The sequence below is a fragment of the Astyanax mexicanus genome, chromosome 17 (genome assembly GCF_023375975.1).
Source record: "Astyanax mexicanus isolate ESR-SI-001 chromosome 17, AstMex3_surface, whole genome shotgun sequence".
Lineage (NCBI taxonomy): Eukaryota > Metazoa > Chordata > Actinopteri > Characiformes > Acestrorhamphidae > Astyanax > Astyanax mexicanus.
The window spans coordinates 17,708,963-17,725,196 of record NC_064424.1 but is presented as its reverse complement, the minus strand read 5'-3'; the positions used below and the strand labels follow the sequence as shown (position 1 = coordinate 17,725,196).

General features: G+C 38.9%; 1 protein-coding gene across 1 annotated transcript in view; it reads right to left on the bottom strand.

The window, feature by feature from the left end:
* The window catches only part of wwc1 (WW and C2 domain containing 1), a 49,194-nt gene that overhangs the window by 20,539 nt on the left and 12,421 nt on the right, over positions 1-16,234 (bottom strand). Inside the window, exons 2-10 of the mRNA XM_007244424.4 lie at positions 15,827-15,936; positions 15,374-15,577; positions 13,544-13,620; positions 13,194-13,273; positions 9,824-9,953; positions 6,464-6,610; positions 5,325-5,395; positions 4,971-5,213; positions 1,026-1,115 (exon numbers count right to left, since the gene is read on the bottom strand). Coding sequence (XP_007244486.3) covers positions 1,026-1,115; positions 4,971-5,213; positions 5,325-5,395; positions 6,464-6,610; positions 9,824-9,953; positions 13,194-13,273; positions 13,544-13,620; positions 15,374-15,577; positions 15,827-15,936 — 1,152 coding nt within the window. The remainder of the gene's footprint in view (positions 1-1,025; positions 1,116-4,970; positions 5,214-5,324; positions 5,396-6,463; positions 6,611-9,823; positions 9,954-13,193; positions 13,274-13,543; positions 13,621-15,373; positions 15,578-15,826; positions 15,937-16,234) is intronic.

The following is a 16,234-nucleotide window of genomic DNA, read 5'->3' as shown; positions in this document are numbered from 1 at the left end:
ACAAACTATTCATGGTTTTAACATTTTTTATCCAATAAAAAAATGTGATATGAAAAGTGAAAAGTGTGATGCGCAAAATTATCCAGTTCAATTAATTGCCTTCAGAAGTCATTTAATTAGTTTAAAGGGTCAAGTTGTATGTAATTTGGGGCTTTTTTTTTTCTATTTTTTTCCCCCCAATTTTGACCAGCCAATTACCTAACCCACTCATTAGGACTCAACACACCAGGAGCTCACAGACGCCCTGTGCTGCAGACATCACCCTTTAGTGATGTGGGTAGAGAGTGCCATCTACCCACCCGGAGGGAGCAGAGCCAATTTTGCTCCCTCTGCACCGGCAGCTGATGGCAAAGCTGCATGAGCAGGGCTTCAACACTGCAACCTCCCGCTCATAGTGGCAGCACTTTAGACCGCTGGACCACTCGGGGCCTATTTTGGGGCATTTTAACACCTGTAGTTCATTTCTCTGGTAAAATATCACTGAACCCACGCCACTGTAAAATGTGACAGCAGCAGCATCATGCTTTGAGGATGCCTTACTTCAGCAGGGACAGGGAAGTTGGTCAAGGTTGATGGGAAGATGGATGGAGCAAAAAAAAAAAGGGCAGACTAAGATGGAGATTCGCCTTTCAGCAAGACAATGACATACAGCTAATTAACATACAGCTAATAAACATACAGCCAGAGCTACAGTGGAATGACCTAAATCTCATTGAGCATCTGAGATAAGACATAAAAATGAGTTTTCACAAATGCTCTCCATTCAAACTGGCTGAGTTTGTGCTGTTTTGCAAAGAAGAATGGGCAAAGCTGGTAGAGATATACCACAAAAACTTTCAGCTGCAATTGCAGTGAATGGTGTCTCTACTATGTATTGATATATGGGGTGAATGACATTTTGAAAAAAACTTAAAATCTCAATAAAATTCATTTAAGTTTGTGGTTGTAAGGTGACAAAATGTGAACAAGTTTAAGGGGTAGGAATATTTCTGCAAACCACAAGTCTGGAAAGTGCATATTATTACCTCTTTAGTTGGGTGTGAAGTGAGGAAGCTTGCCTCACTACCTCCTCCAGCTCCTTCACCAACTTGCTCCTCTTGCAGTGCAACCTCAACCTACAGCAGGATAGAGAGAAACAGCTGCATTACAACACATACATTCTCTGCTAAGCAACTCTGTACACCATGTACATGTCTGTACAGACTGGTGATCCGTTTACTATAGCATGTTTTGCCACAGCACAGGACCTCTCAATAGGCTTGTACATCTGGACACTGCAATTTACTTTATTCATTACGATTCATTACTCCAAAGCTGCTCAGGTTCTGTCAGGTTGCACAGGTTATCAGGCATGAACAGCCCTTTTTAAGTTAAGCCACAAAGTCTCTACTGAACATCCATCATGTTGTCCTTCTGTCATTTTGCTATATGTATAGCTTTCACTATATACCTCGGGTCACTGTCTTGCTGGGAAATAAATCTTCTCCCAAGATATACGGTAGTCCTCCTGCAGACGAAGCAGACTATCCTCCAGGATTTCTCTATAATTTGCTGCATTCGTATTACCCTCTACCTTCAAAAGCCTTAGTAGCATCTTCACAGCATGATCCTATTAAGATTAATATATAGGCTATACCTTACAGTATGTATGTGTAGTACATAATTGGGAAGCAGCTGTAGTTTTGCTGCATTGGACAGTAATTTGGAAAGAACACAATCTACCTGGAACAGAGCTCCCCCTTTAAAAATGCCTGGAAAATAGAATAATGGGCTGACTGCCAACTTACTTTGCAGAGTCTCATTATCCCAAACTGGTTGTTCTGAGGCCGATATTGTTTTTGGGCTGTTTATAATTGGTCTGAAACTGTGTTTTTAATAATATGCATGGCTGCTCAGTGTTCTAGAAGTCCTTCAAATAGCCAGGAAATACTCTACTGGAGGGTGTATCGTATTGTAATTATGGTTGAGCATATGGTTTCATTTTTTACTTCTTTTTCTAGTTGTTTAATTATTTTGCTGCTGGATTTTCACCACATATGTTTTTTTTTAAGATAGTGACACTGTCTGATTGTGTGATGTGTGTTTGTAAGCTGTTTTTTTTTTTATCAAATGCAATGCAACCATAGCAAACACATGGGATGATATGGCAACCACTTAGCGACACAACAGCAACCACCTTGAAGGTCATAGCAACAATAATTTATAGCAACACCACATAAACATCATTTCAACCACCTAGACAACAAGAAGTTAGCAAACAAATGGAATACCATAGAAATCACTTATATAAACCATATTATACCACAGTTAGTTCCAACCCTGCAATGCGATTGGCTGAGAGGCATTCTGCGAGTGTCGTTATCAGCCGGTAATGCACTGTAACCGAAGCTCTTCATGTATTACTCCCCCACATACATGCCAGACATGCGAAGCTACAAACAGAGCAGCAATGGAACTACTTTAATTCGAAGTGTTTATAACCAAATAGATCATATTTTCTCATCCTCCTTTACTCTTTAAATCTTTTCAATACACAGCGGTAATGGAACTGTGGTATAATAGCAATAATACACTGGAGGTTTGTGCTATAACGTGTATTATTGGCACTGCTGTGCTGCACTTATATAAACCATAGCATTCATCTGAGATACCACAGTGATGACCTAGCACCATCAAATCATACAGCAACTGCCGAGCAACTGTATGGAAGTGGAATTCATTTTAGATGCACCACTATTCAGGAAAAAGCACTTTCCTTGTTTAACACATCACACAAGCCACCAATGTTTTCAGTTATTATTTGTCATTGCATTTCTGTCGATTCCCATTTCACTCGTATTGTTTACGCTTAAAAGGCTACTTGAACGTCCCTTCATGTCTGAGTGAAGTTGCAGTGGAATGTCGAGGAACACAAGGCCTGGAAAAGGCACCCATTGTGCTCAACCTACATCCCCCTGCTTCTGCAGCTCAGGTTACAGGAAGAGCGCGGATGCCAAGCTCAATGAGGATACAGTATCTAGTGTGCAGAACAAGCGCCCTGTTCAAATGACTCAAGGTTGGGGGGGGGGGGGGGGGTTCTGAGAAAACAAAGGAGAGAGGGAGAGAGAGAGAGAGAGAGAGAGAGAGAGAAGAAAAAGATACGAAAAAAGACTAGAAAGAGATAAAATGAAAAGAAGAAGGAACAGAGTGAAAGAAGGAAAGAACAAAGAGGCCTAATTGGCGTTCTCACCTAGGGAACCTGAGCTGAAGACGCAGGTGTCCTCGCTCTTAGGGAGCCTTTGGGAGGCACACGTCTACAGTTTTATTCGTCCTCATTAGAATGGATGAGTCAGATATGACTGTTCATCCTCCACACTGCTGAATATATTAACTGTATACTTGGGATTCACTATATGGGTAATACACTAGTAATGCTAACTATATTTATAAATAATGAACAGTGTTTTATTCCATAAACTACGGACAACATTTCTCTCAAATTACAAATAAAAATTATTGTTATTTAGAGCATTAAATTGCAGAAAATGAGAAATGGCTAAAATAACAAAAAAGATGCAGAGCTTTCAGACCTCAAACAATGCAAAGAAAACAAGTTCATATTCATAAAGTTTTAAGAGCTAAAAAATCAAGATTTAGTGGAATAACTCAGACACTGTTTTCATGCATCTTGGCATGTTCTCCTCCACCAGTCTTACACACTGCTTTTGGATAACTTTATGCCACTCCTGGTGCAAAGATTCAAGCTGTTTCAGCTTGGTTTGATGGCTGGAGATTATCCATCTCAAATTAAAGAAACTCATCATTTTTAAGCAGTTTCTTTTTTTTCTGAGCTGTATATTTTTCTGTACTAACTGATCTTCTGCTAATAAAATAATATGGCTGTGCCATTCGATATAAAAGAAACATGCTATGTTTAAGAACTGAAATCTCTTGACATCTCTAGCAGTGCCTCAGCCAGTATGTTCATTTTTTAATTGTTTGAAAATGTCCCAAAATGCCCCAATGCCCATTAACTTGTGCCTCTTTCCATACCCCAGGTTGTCAGGTATCAAACACAATAGTATGTAAAACACACGTACTGCAGCCACAGCATCCATATGAAAAGCTCCACGATCAGAATCAGAGCAAAATATAATTAAATATTAGCAATGCATTTGATCGATGGAGACATCTTAGAGCCCAGAAGGACTACAAGACAAATACAAAGCTGTCTAATTTTCTTCTGAACAGGTAATCACTAAATAAGATTAAATAATCTTGCTAGATTGGTCATTTACCACAACCACTAGAACCAAAAGGAGGGATAGAATTGGCATTTGCATTTATTCACTCATTGGTTCGTGTAAGATACAAAAAATGATGACCAGACTAGTGCTGACTAATGCCATTATGCAAAACAAATGCCAACAAACTGCTACCGGTCACAACAGAAAAAGCAGACTGGCCACAACTTTTACTACCTCAGGAGAAAGCATGACGAATATTTGATAGGAACTTTTGACAGGAAGTTTAATGCTATATAAACTGTATTTAGTAAAAAATGTAATTAAATGTTGCCATTGCAAATGTTCCTGAAATCGTACTAGCTTTGCTCACTTTTGTGTAGGTTCATTGGCCTTAACCTGGCAAACATTGTGAGCTTCAAGTCTGTAGTCGAGTGGGCGAAGAGAGGGATGATTGATTGTACACTTTGCATCCTCAGGCTACATCTGCATCTAGCATCCCAACTGAGTTCACTTTTCCACAACAGCTGCTGCACTCTCTCACCCTTGAAGACTGATAAGGAAATATGGGCTGGTTTCAAAGCAACATGTTTAACTTTGCTATAATGTTGCCATGTAACACATTACTAAGCTAAGCTGAAGCTTAAAAGAAGGACAAGTTCCATTCATTCAACATTTTACTTTCACCATCATTTGGCATTGGATTTTCAATTTTTGACTCAAGCCTGCAATGCCTGGCCCCCTCACCTCTCAGTTAGCGCTTTGCTCTGGTTGTCGCGTGCAGCCTGCAGGTCTTGCTCCAGTCGCTTCTTCTCAGTCTCGATCTTCTCAGCATCGTTGGGTGCGCGCTTGCAGGGCTTCACGTACTGCAGTTCCTTCAACAGCTCCTCCTTCTCGTTGATGAGGATCAGACGGTCCCTCTCAGGGTCCAGCAAGCCCGGCCATGCTTCGCTGTCCAGTTTTGCTATCTGGACCTTTATGTTAGCAATTCTAAATGAAAGAATGCAAGGTTAAATGTGTATATATGGAAATATATAAGCATTTTTAAAATGATCATTAATACACAGTATTATTTTTTGAATGATAAAAGAGGGACGGTACCTCCTTTTTGCCTCTTCATACTTCAAACTCAGTCGTACCTTCTCAGCCAGCTTATTGGAGCTTGAAACGAACTGTGTTATTGTGAGAAGAGAGAAAAGAAAGTATTGAGATTTAATACAGATAATGTAAGGGTTTAAATCATTTGTGCTGGGTCTGCATTTGTGAAAGATATGGCTTTAGGGCGTTTTCACCTTATTTGGTCTGTTTAAAACAGACTCTGTTTCTTTGTCCGCTTGGTGCTGTTCGACTGGGCAGGTGTGAAAACAGTAATCGCTATGAACAAACGCAGTCTCTGCTGCTGCTCCATGCTAAGCTGTTTACATACTGAACGGTGTATATGCAGCATTCGCTGCTCGCGGCCGTGCAACTCTGCTAACTGCGCGGACATCCGCTCATGTGCTAGACAGATGTGATTTGTTGGAGTGCATTTTGGTACATTTAGGTTTTGCCTGCGTGAAAACAAACCAAGCCTAGGAGGAAAACGCTCCATGCAGACAAACTCATCAACTAATTCAGACCAGTGAAAATAACTACAGGTGTGAAAATGACCTTGGACATATGGTACATTCACATTATCAAAAACTAAAATCTGTCTTTTTTTGCTTTAAATGTCATACAGATCTGTTTTTAAAGGCTGTGCGGACAAGAAAATTCTATGTTTTCCAATCAAATTGGAGTCAATTTGGCTACATTCAGAATACAAGCCAGATTTGGCTTATTTAATAGATCACATTTATAAATGCAAGTGCCCTGTACCTGTAGTATGAATTAATCTGTCTGAACATGAACCTGCCTAAAAATTGTTACCTATACAATCTATGAGCAAATAAGGACTGAAATCTAATGTCCACACAGACATAAAAATATGTAAAATAATTAGACCTGTCTCACTTTAACCAGCATGGTAATGTGAACACAGCCTAGAATGCAATTGCTGTGAATAATATCAGAACAAGTTTTATTGGTAACAGATAACAGTTTCACCCAGTTGTTTTCCATCTGGTCATCCAGCACCTATGTCCACTAAACTATGTGTATGGTATTCAATAGAAGTTCCTGCTTAGAGAATGCTAATTTATTATTTGTTAAGGTTAATAAAACATTGTAGGTGGTTACGTGTGCTTTTCACTTTCTCTTACTTCAGCAGGTATGTCTGTCTGGGACTCCGCATCCGAGTAGAGGCGAGGAAGTGACAGATTTGAATTGGCGAGGGAGGGGCTGCTGGCCCACAGTTCAGACTGAGAGCCATAGTCTAGCTGGAAGCCATCCTTCAACACAGCTAGTTTCTGTAGAAGAAGAGGGACATTAATAATCAAATTCTAAAGCAAAATCTAAAGCAAGAGACTATATATATATAGAGTCAAATATAAATTTCAGCAACACTGTTCTTCTTAATTAATGATGATTCATGATTGCGGTAATGACAATTTCACAGTTACCACACCGATACAAACAGACTTACTCACATAATTACTGGCACATAAAAAAAGATACCAGACATCCTGCAATTAAAAACTTGAAAAAGCATGTCTATTTAAATAACAAGCATATAAACAATCTGCATCCTTCACTACCCACACAGGTCTCTTTCGAAACCTCCATTTGCAGCACCAATAAAGCTCTGTTTTGAACACATTATGAACCTATGAACCATTTTCTCGCATTTTACAACAATTACACAAGCTGTAACGGAATGCAGAGCACTGATAATGAAGACAGATGAAGATGATTTACTTTCATTTGAAGTTTAACGGCATCTGCAGCCACAATGAGACATGCTTAGTGTAGCTAATTAGGATGCATCATGGTCATTAGTATTGCCATCAAGTAGTTATGAAAAAAAAAAGACTCATTCAGCACTGTGAATACAGTGAAGGCTATAAATATGCAGACTCGCCTTCAGCTGAAGTACTAAATATGAAGTACTGTACTAACCAAGAACTACAGAATATTAGAAACATTATACAGAATACAGTATACATATACAGAAACATTAGATATATCCCACCAGAGAAAACTGTATTTAAAATTAGCATGACTGAATAAAGAGTTATTTAAAAGGAGGAAAATTACATACTGTGAACCAAAGCCGGGTAATATTTTACAATTGTTTTTTTTTTTTTTTTTTTTACATAACATATTTGGAGATGTGCAAAAAATAATAGCAAGAAACAGCACAATGTAGAGCTACCAAAATTAGTTAACAACTAGGTGTTAGGCTAAAAGCTAATCCTATCAAACACTACTATATATACTATATATCAGTGGTGTGCACCGTACAGTGAATAAAGTGGGTACCCCTTCTGCCATTTTAATTTATAAATCCATACATTTACAATAACTATAATATGTATTTCCTGATTAAAAAGTATGTACATTTTTACATGCACTTACTGTCACCCCTTCTCTGAAGGGTTAGAAGGGCCTGACTGCACACCACTGCTATATATATATATATATATATATATATATATATATATATATATATATATATATATATACACACACACACTATCTCTTCAGCTAGCTAACCACACAGCTAGGTAACAGTAAACCCAAAGAGGGTCTGGTAAGACTCTGGTAGGAAATAATGACAAAAAAGTTTACATTTTAAAAGCTAGGCTAAGGTAGGCTAAAGTCCTGCCACAAGTGTTTCACGCTAAGCCAAAATAGCAGCGTGGTTAACAGAATTGTAAACAAACATCTAAGCATTTTTCCTCAATCAAAGTCACATACTACATTTATACATTAAAGAATTGCCTTAATTATAATAAACTTATTGTAATAATATAATACAGACATTAAAGGGAACATTAACGTGTTAAACAGAGAAACTGTACTGAAGCATGAACAAAATCAGCATGACACACAAAGATGTCAGCCTGTTGCAGGAAAAAGGCAGAGGCATATATTATTTAAGTATAACCCACCCTTCCATGTGCTTTCTCAAACAGTGTGAGCAAAGCTATGGGATTAAAAGAAGAAAAAAAAACAGGAAAAAGCAGACAAACTAACAGAGTCTATATAACTCACAGCTTTTTTATGTTTCAAAAATAAAAAACCTACTGTGTAAACACTATACTATTCTCTTTCATACAGTCTTGCCCTGCAGAACCAAACCTGCAATCGTGCAACTCTGCTCTGTTTTAGGAAACATACTTTAGTTAACTTTAGCTAGGTTTCCACTTAAAGGATTTCAGGATTTCAAGATATGCACAATTTTAACACTTCAAAATGTGAAATGAGGAATTTATGTATGCAGGTTTTCAATATGTTTTGCTATTTTTACTTCACTGAATGAAATAAACAGTATAAATGTATTTTTGTCTTGATTTTTTTTTTTTTTTTTTACAAAATAGCAATAACAAAACTACAATTTAACAATATTTATTGAACACTGAACATGTTTCATATCCAAGCAGACAAACCAATAACATACAATACAAAAACTTACCTCAGACGTGCTATTCTATCATGATTTTACTTTAGTAGTGCTACTCTAGTCACACATTTAGCTTTTTTTGTCATAAATTTACCTCAGCAGTCACATTCGAGTGAAAAATTTACACAGATAAAGGAATACTTTTTTTGATGAACAAACAAATGCTAAACTAATTTACCTAAGCTAACTGTACTATCCTAGCTTTAATATGTAGTATCAAATGTCCAGTTTATGCAACACGACTGGACAATCAGATGGGAATTCATGCTAATTTTCAAGCTACTTTTCCTTCATAGAAAAGGAAGAATAGGCATTGAGGAGAAAGAAAAACGGACAACTGCAGCAAGCTGTCAAACACTGGTACTATCAGATAGCTACCTCAGGAGTTTTGTCAAATTTAACTCGGCAGTGTTGCTCAAGTCACCTGTGAGTAAGTTTACACAGTTAAAGGAAGAACAAACAAAAGCTAAACTAATTTAGTTCAGATAATAATACTATCTTAGCCCTGCTGCAGTTGTTTAAAAAATGTTGGAGGAAACAGCAATATGAGTTAAAATAAATCTGAAGCACTGTTGTAAGTCGCTCTGGATAAGGGCGTCTGCTAAATACCATAAATGTAAATGTAAATGATAAAACACTGAAGGTGATTTATTTTGCAATTTTCACACAAATCATTTCAGTTGCCAAACGTCCGTACAAAAGTCTGACCTCAGCACTCTGCTATGTAACTCTACATTTTTAACCCTATTTACAACTAAGTGCTTCTGTATTGCTCGAGGTATAGGTATGTGTGTGTGAACATTCTCTTGAATGTAAGGCCTCACCCTGCTCAGGCAGCCACTCACAGTCAACAAATTACCTCACCCAGGACATTCTTCAACTATTTAACCATGTGACAGCCTCGCACGTACAACATGAAACATCCATTTTTATCTCTGAGATTTCACAGCACTGTGTCCACATCAGAAATATCAGAACCATTACCCTGAGAAAAGTGTTTTAATCTTTTTTAGTTTGAGTCATCAGGTGAGGGGTGAAACAAAGTGTTAACAATTACCTGAATGAGCTCCTGCTTCTCCCTCTCTCCAGAGCTAATGGCATCTTTAATGGTCCTGACCTCCTTCAGGATGGCCTGGGCTTCATGCTGCTTGAAGCCATATGAAGTGCTTGACACCTTATGGTCGATTCTGGTAAGAGGGAGACATGTGCGGTACTAAGTGACAAGGGAGCAAGGAATATTTGCAGTTACAGCCTGGAAAAGGTCGTCATTTTATTTCAAATATGTTTGCTTCTGGACCCAAGCGTCTGTTGTGGCTCCGCACAACATGTTCTTGACTTTCAGGCTACATTCATTCAGCAGGGAGAAGACGCCTAAATACGATCTTTTTGCGTTATACAGCTCTGGAAAAAAGTAAAAGACCACTTAAGTTTTTGAATCAGTTTCTTGGATTTTGCTATTTATAGGTACTCCCAAATTCCAAATAAAAATATTGTCATTTAGAGCATTTGTTTGCAGAAAATTAGAAATGGCTGAAATAACTAAAAATATGCAAAGCTTTTAGACCTCAAATAATGCAAAGAAAACAAGTTCATATTCATAAAGTTTTAAGAGTCCAGAAATCAATATTTGGTGGAATAACCCTGATTTTTAATCACAGTTTTCATGCATCTTGGCATGTTCTCCTCCACCAGTCTTACACACTGCTTTTGGATAATTTTATTCCACTCCTGGTTCAATATTTCAAGCAGTCCAGCTTGGTTTGATGGTTGTGATCATCAATCTTCCTCTTGATTCTATTCCAGAGATTTTTAATTTGGTAAAATCAAAGAAATTCATCATTCTTAAGTGGTCTAATTTTTTTCCAGAGCTGTATAAGACACAGATATGCCACACATTCAATGATTAATTTAGATCCTATTCGACTCAGTCTAGACAGTTGAATGGGAATTCATACTAAAGGGAAAAGGGCAGTGAGGAGAAAGAAAAATGGACAACAGAAGCGAGTGAGGGTTTCAGTGGTGGGATAGTGAGGTAACAGACCTCAAACTTTTGCAGGGATGCCACTTTGCATTGATAAGGCAAGCCATCTACCACTGGTACTACCTGATAGCTCCTGTGATTTTGGCAAGGATGAAACTGAAACTTCACATGAAGCTTTGCTCTTTTGCACATCCCTATTATGTACATGATGCACACTGTTTCAGTAAACATTTTTTTACCTGCTCTGTGAAAACAGCCTTGGTCACTCTTGGAGAACAAGAGCCAACTTTTGATCCAGTACTGAATTAAGGAACACTGTTGTTTACCAGCAGCTTCAGTGCACTCACTTATTAAAAGGAATCATAAAGATAACATGATCAAGTCAAACGTGAAAAGAGACGTTATAAAGAGGCGTAATTTTGTTGAACATGGTGATATTCGGAGATTGACAGATTCTTTAAGGTCTGTCAATTCCAAAACACTGCATGAATGTAAAATTTACACAGTATGTGGAACAATTTGAGATCAGGGTAGACTCATTTAAGAAGCAGCAAGTGGCAGCAAACGCAATCCTCGGCGCGCCACCCGAGCAACAGGTCTGTTCACATTCTTGCGCACAGGGGAGAGAAAGAGGGAGGCAGGGGAGCGCAGGCAAGTCAACAAGCACCTGCCCAGCCTCTGTAGGCACTTTTTAAAATCTAAGAGAGTTGTGTCAACTGGAGCTGAACGAGAAGAAATGGGTTCAATTGTGGAATGGTGAAATAGTAGAAAAAAACATGTCTGATCTAGGTCAGCTGAGAGAGTTAGCTTGAGACCAGATTTCCAGCTCTACACTACAATGAAGCTCTGAAGAATGTTGTAATGGTAAACTGAGAGAAGTGTGTTACCAAGTTGATAGTGTATACCCTTATAAACAGTGCAGCCCTGATACAAACAAAGCTGTAACCTTTGTCATTATGTCATCATGTGTGTCATGTTTTTACAAATGGTATTTCCACTACGTGTCCAAAATGTCAGAGTTAGGAAATTAATCATTAAATATTTCGGCTTCAAAAGTGCACACTTACTCAAATACACATAATGTTGTCATACAAAAAATGCAGTGTTTCTTATATTTAATATATATACTCATTTCATTTTTGACAGTATGAATTTTTTTTGTCTGGTCAGCACTTTGTAATGACATCTCTCTTTTCACATCTCTTAAAAAATACGGTACTTAGGGCCATTAATGGCACTAAGTACCGTATTTTTCGCACTATAAAAGGTGCACTTCAAATCTTTTAATTCTTCTAAAATAGTCAGTACACCGTATAATCCAGTGTGCCTTATGTATGAATTCTACCAGTCAGGTTTGTAAGGAGCAGTAAAGCCACTCCCCGCTGAAGTACAGCGTTATAGTTTAGTTCCAAAATTTAGCTCTCCAGCACCAAGGCTCGAGACTGGAGCAGTATTAGCATTAGCTGCTAACCACGCTAAGCGCTAGCTCTTTTGCCATTCAGAGGCGAGTATTATTGGACTGTAGCCTGCTCCTAAACCTGGCTAGCACTGCTGGAGCAGCATTGGCATAACCCACTAACTGTGCTAAGTGCTAGTTAGCTCTTTTGCCGTTCAGAGGCGAGTATGTCGGACTGTAGATTCCCGTTTACCATGTTGAAACAAGTTACGTAAGATTAACCGCTAGCTAATACCGCCCTGGCTTAGTGTATCACTCATGGATTCTCAGTGTAGCGCTGTCTGACTAGCCTAAGTGGAAATATTGAAATTGAAGCTTACTGTAGGCAATGTCCAAGATCTCAATGTACTTTTCTGCATTAAATATTGCAATCACAAAAGAGACTGTTAAATAACTTTTAATGGAGCGTCATCTGATATATTAGAAATCATGAGTATTATCTTAGGCACGCATCCTTGCTTCTTACATACTAAACTTCCTCAAGATTCCTTCAATCACATATTTATTCATTATTTTTATTCAAGTGGAGATTTCTCATCCATCATTGCTCTTCAGAACAAGCATTTCATGGACACTGCTTTTGTACCAAATCAAAATCATCTTTTAACGTCACCTGTTTAAAAGACTGTTCCTAAACTTAATGTGTTGCAGGTCTGAAATACAGGAAAGGATGCATATTAATAAACTAAATAAAGTTGATCAGACCAAATATTAAACATCTTGGGTTCATACTGTTTGCAATGGATTGAAAGTAAGAAACACTGCATTCTTCAATTTTGTTCTGATTATTTTGCTGGCGTTTGCAGTTATGGGCTTTGAATAACTGTGCCTAGTTTAGGGGGTTAATGAATGAAGGCCTGTGTTATAATAAAGGGTCCTCTTTTGACTCTCAGGAGGTATCCGGAGTGAAAGGCAGGAATTTGCTAAACACTAGAGCAGTGAAGCGATCGTCTTGCTGGTGATTGTGTAACAAGGTCAGGTTGCACTTACTCTTTCAGTGTTTCAAACCCCTGCTCCTTATAAAGCAGTTCCTGCCTCATATAGGCCAGATCTCTCTTCAGCTTATTTACCTGAATAAAAGAGTGTGACAGGGAGGGAAAGAGGGGGAGAGATGGAAAGTGCGGCACAAGCAAAGAGGAAAAAAAAGAATGACTCTTTAGAAACTCGCATTGACACACACACATTAGTGTATACACGAGACAACTCACTTATTTAGTCCTATAACTGTAGGGAAGTGCATGTGCTGAACTGAAATGGCTTATCATACAGCACAAATCACACAGTATAGACAGTAAAAGTATGTGATGAAATATTTATGGAGTGTTCAAGGCATTCCTTACCCTACTTTTCGCAGTCACAATCTCCGCCTTGAGAATTTCAGGATCATATTTACTGCTTGATGAGGATCTGGAATTTACTGTACAAGAGATAAGAGTTCAAAGGCAATTATGTTATCACTGCTGTCTGCCATATACTTTTTGGAATTTCATAGCGGTGCATAAGATCTGCAGACGCAGAGAAATAATTCAACCACTTTTACAGCTGGAGAGGCATTACTTTGATCTATCACGCTTTCACGTCTAAATCACTGAAGTAGAGGAATACTGGAGCAGAATACTAATAACACATGCAGAGAAAAGCATGTTAGCAAATGCATCGAGTGCATGCAAGATACTATGAGAGCTGCTTCAGACACAAATATAAACACTGGGTAAATCAGCATGTATTAGTTTGTTTGATCTCATCTTGATTGGGTCACTGTGGTTCTTATTTACAGTGTCATCAGCATTTTGGGTGTTTACAAGAGGCCAGCAATGTTAAATATACTGCTGTCTACATACAAATGGTGTAATAACCAAAATATGTTTTGTTGCCTGAGGGCAACATCATGCCATAGAGCAGGGGTGTCCAAACTACGGCCCGCGGACTATTTGCGGGTATTTTAGAAATAGAATGAAAGTTGGCCCGCTGTTAAGCAGGTTTTTATAATGTGAGATTCAAAGTTTGAACGCTAGGTGTCAGAAACAACGGGCCAAAGAGTCTAAAAGCGGAGAGAGTGCTCAGTTGTAGCCCAGAAAAACAGGTCAAAGAGTCTAAAAGCGGAGAAAGTGCGCAGTTGTAGCGCAGAAAAACGGGCCAAAGAGTCTAAAAGTTGGCGTAATTAAGGAATTTAATATTAAGAGACATCATAAAATGAAACATCAATTTGAAAAATCTTAGTTTATACAACACTGTCAAAGATAGAAAAAGATAGTAAGTCAAGTAAAGTGGTGTGTAAATGATAGTAATCGGGAAAATGTATTATTTAAAGTGGTATATTTCATTATTTGTTTTATTACAGAGTCTGTGGCCCGTAACTTCAAATATATTTCTCCGTCTGGCCGCCAACAAAAAAGTTTGGACACCCCTGCCATAGAGGCTTAACATTAGTTTTGGGTGGTATACTGGTTTATTAGGTATACCATAGGGAAAATTAGAACCGGTATGCATTTTTCTCATACCGCCATACCCATCCCTTGAAACTGTCAAAATCTTGAAAAATACTGTAATGTATGTTTTTGGTCATACCACCCAGCACTAGTTAACATATATTATGAAATGTTGTCATTACTGAAAAGTGGAAGCATTTAGAAACAACAGCAGCTTAGCGACCATGTGCCAGACCATGTAAAGCTACAGAGCGGGGTCACCTAATGCTGAGGAGCACAAAACTTTATGCTGGTAGCTTCATATAATGGGTCTCCATGGCTGAGCGACTAAACGCAACACTTACTTTACCGAGCACAATGCCAAGCGTAAAAAAGAGGGATGTAAAGCAGACCATTACTGGACTCTGGAGTAGTCAATACGTCTTCTTTGAAGTGACCAAGTGACTACATTTCTCATTTATTATATTAAGTCTAAATAGTCGAATATGGGTTTGGAGACTGTAAGGAGTATGTTACCTGCCTGACTGCATATTATATGTTTGGTAAAGGAGGGATAATGCTATAGGTTTGTTTTTCAGGGTTTGGCCTAGGCCCTCAATTACACGGGAAAGGGAACACCACTATAGATTAGTGTTATGGCGTTATGAGCAGATGTCTGGATACTGAAAAGTTCTTAAAAGTTCTTATGTTTATGCCAATATATCATCCATTCCTAGATATATCTCCACACAGCTTACTTACAGCTGGTCTGTGAAGAGGACTTGTCCCTCCAGGCATCATTGAGCTGCCGAAACTCTAGCTGGGCCAGGCGGAGTCGTTCTTCTTTGACCTGGTAGATCTCCTTCTGGGCGCTCAGTGCATCCTTGGCCACGTCGAGGTACTCCCGCAGCATGCACTCCTGTTCATGCTGCCACTGCGCCCGCGGGTCCTCCAGCTGGGTGCTCTCTGCGTGAGAAAGATAACAACAAGAGAGCACAACAAGAGTTAAGTTAAAGCACACACAGACCTGAGGGCAAAACAGACTCATAACACACTACAGACCCATCACATGATAAACTCACACCCCCAGAACAAATTTTAAATGCTATGCTTTCAGCAGTACTATGCATATTTAGCTACTTTTAAGAGTAAACAGAAAGACATCCAAATGTTCTGTTTAATATGGATCATTTTGAAGAGTTTGTCATCACTTACTTGTATTGTGGTCAACATAATATGCTCCAATTTTAGGATCATAGGCCTCCTCCCAGCCCACAGGCAACTCATCTCCAATACAGTCAGCGAAGGTCAGGGGCTTGGTCTGCCTGTAATACAACAAACAGCACTCAACAGTTAGCTATCAGGATTGAGGGACATCCAGTGCTGCAATATCATCACATCCCATCATGCCTGGGAATCTTCTGTATGGAGGCTGTCACTGGTGGTTGCCAACGCACAGTGTGCGAGCATGTTTTGTGTGTGTGTATGCGCGTAAAGCTGGAGGGGGAGGGGCGGCGGAAGAATGTCTGCCTATTCACCTCTAGGGTGCTTGCCGAGCACAATAGCCGGAAACTGAGGCCTGGCATTCCACAAGTCCTGCTGACCCATCGCCTGGAGGTTTCT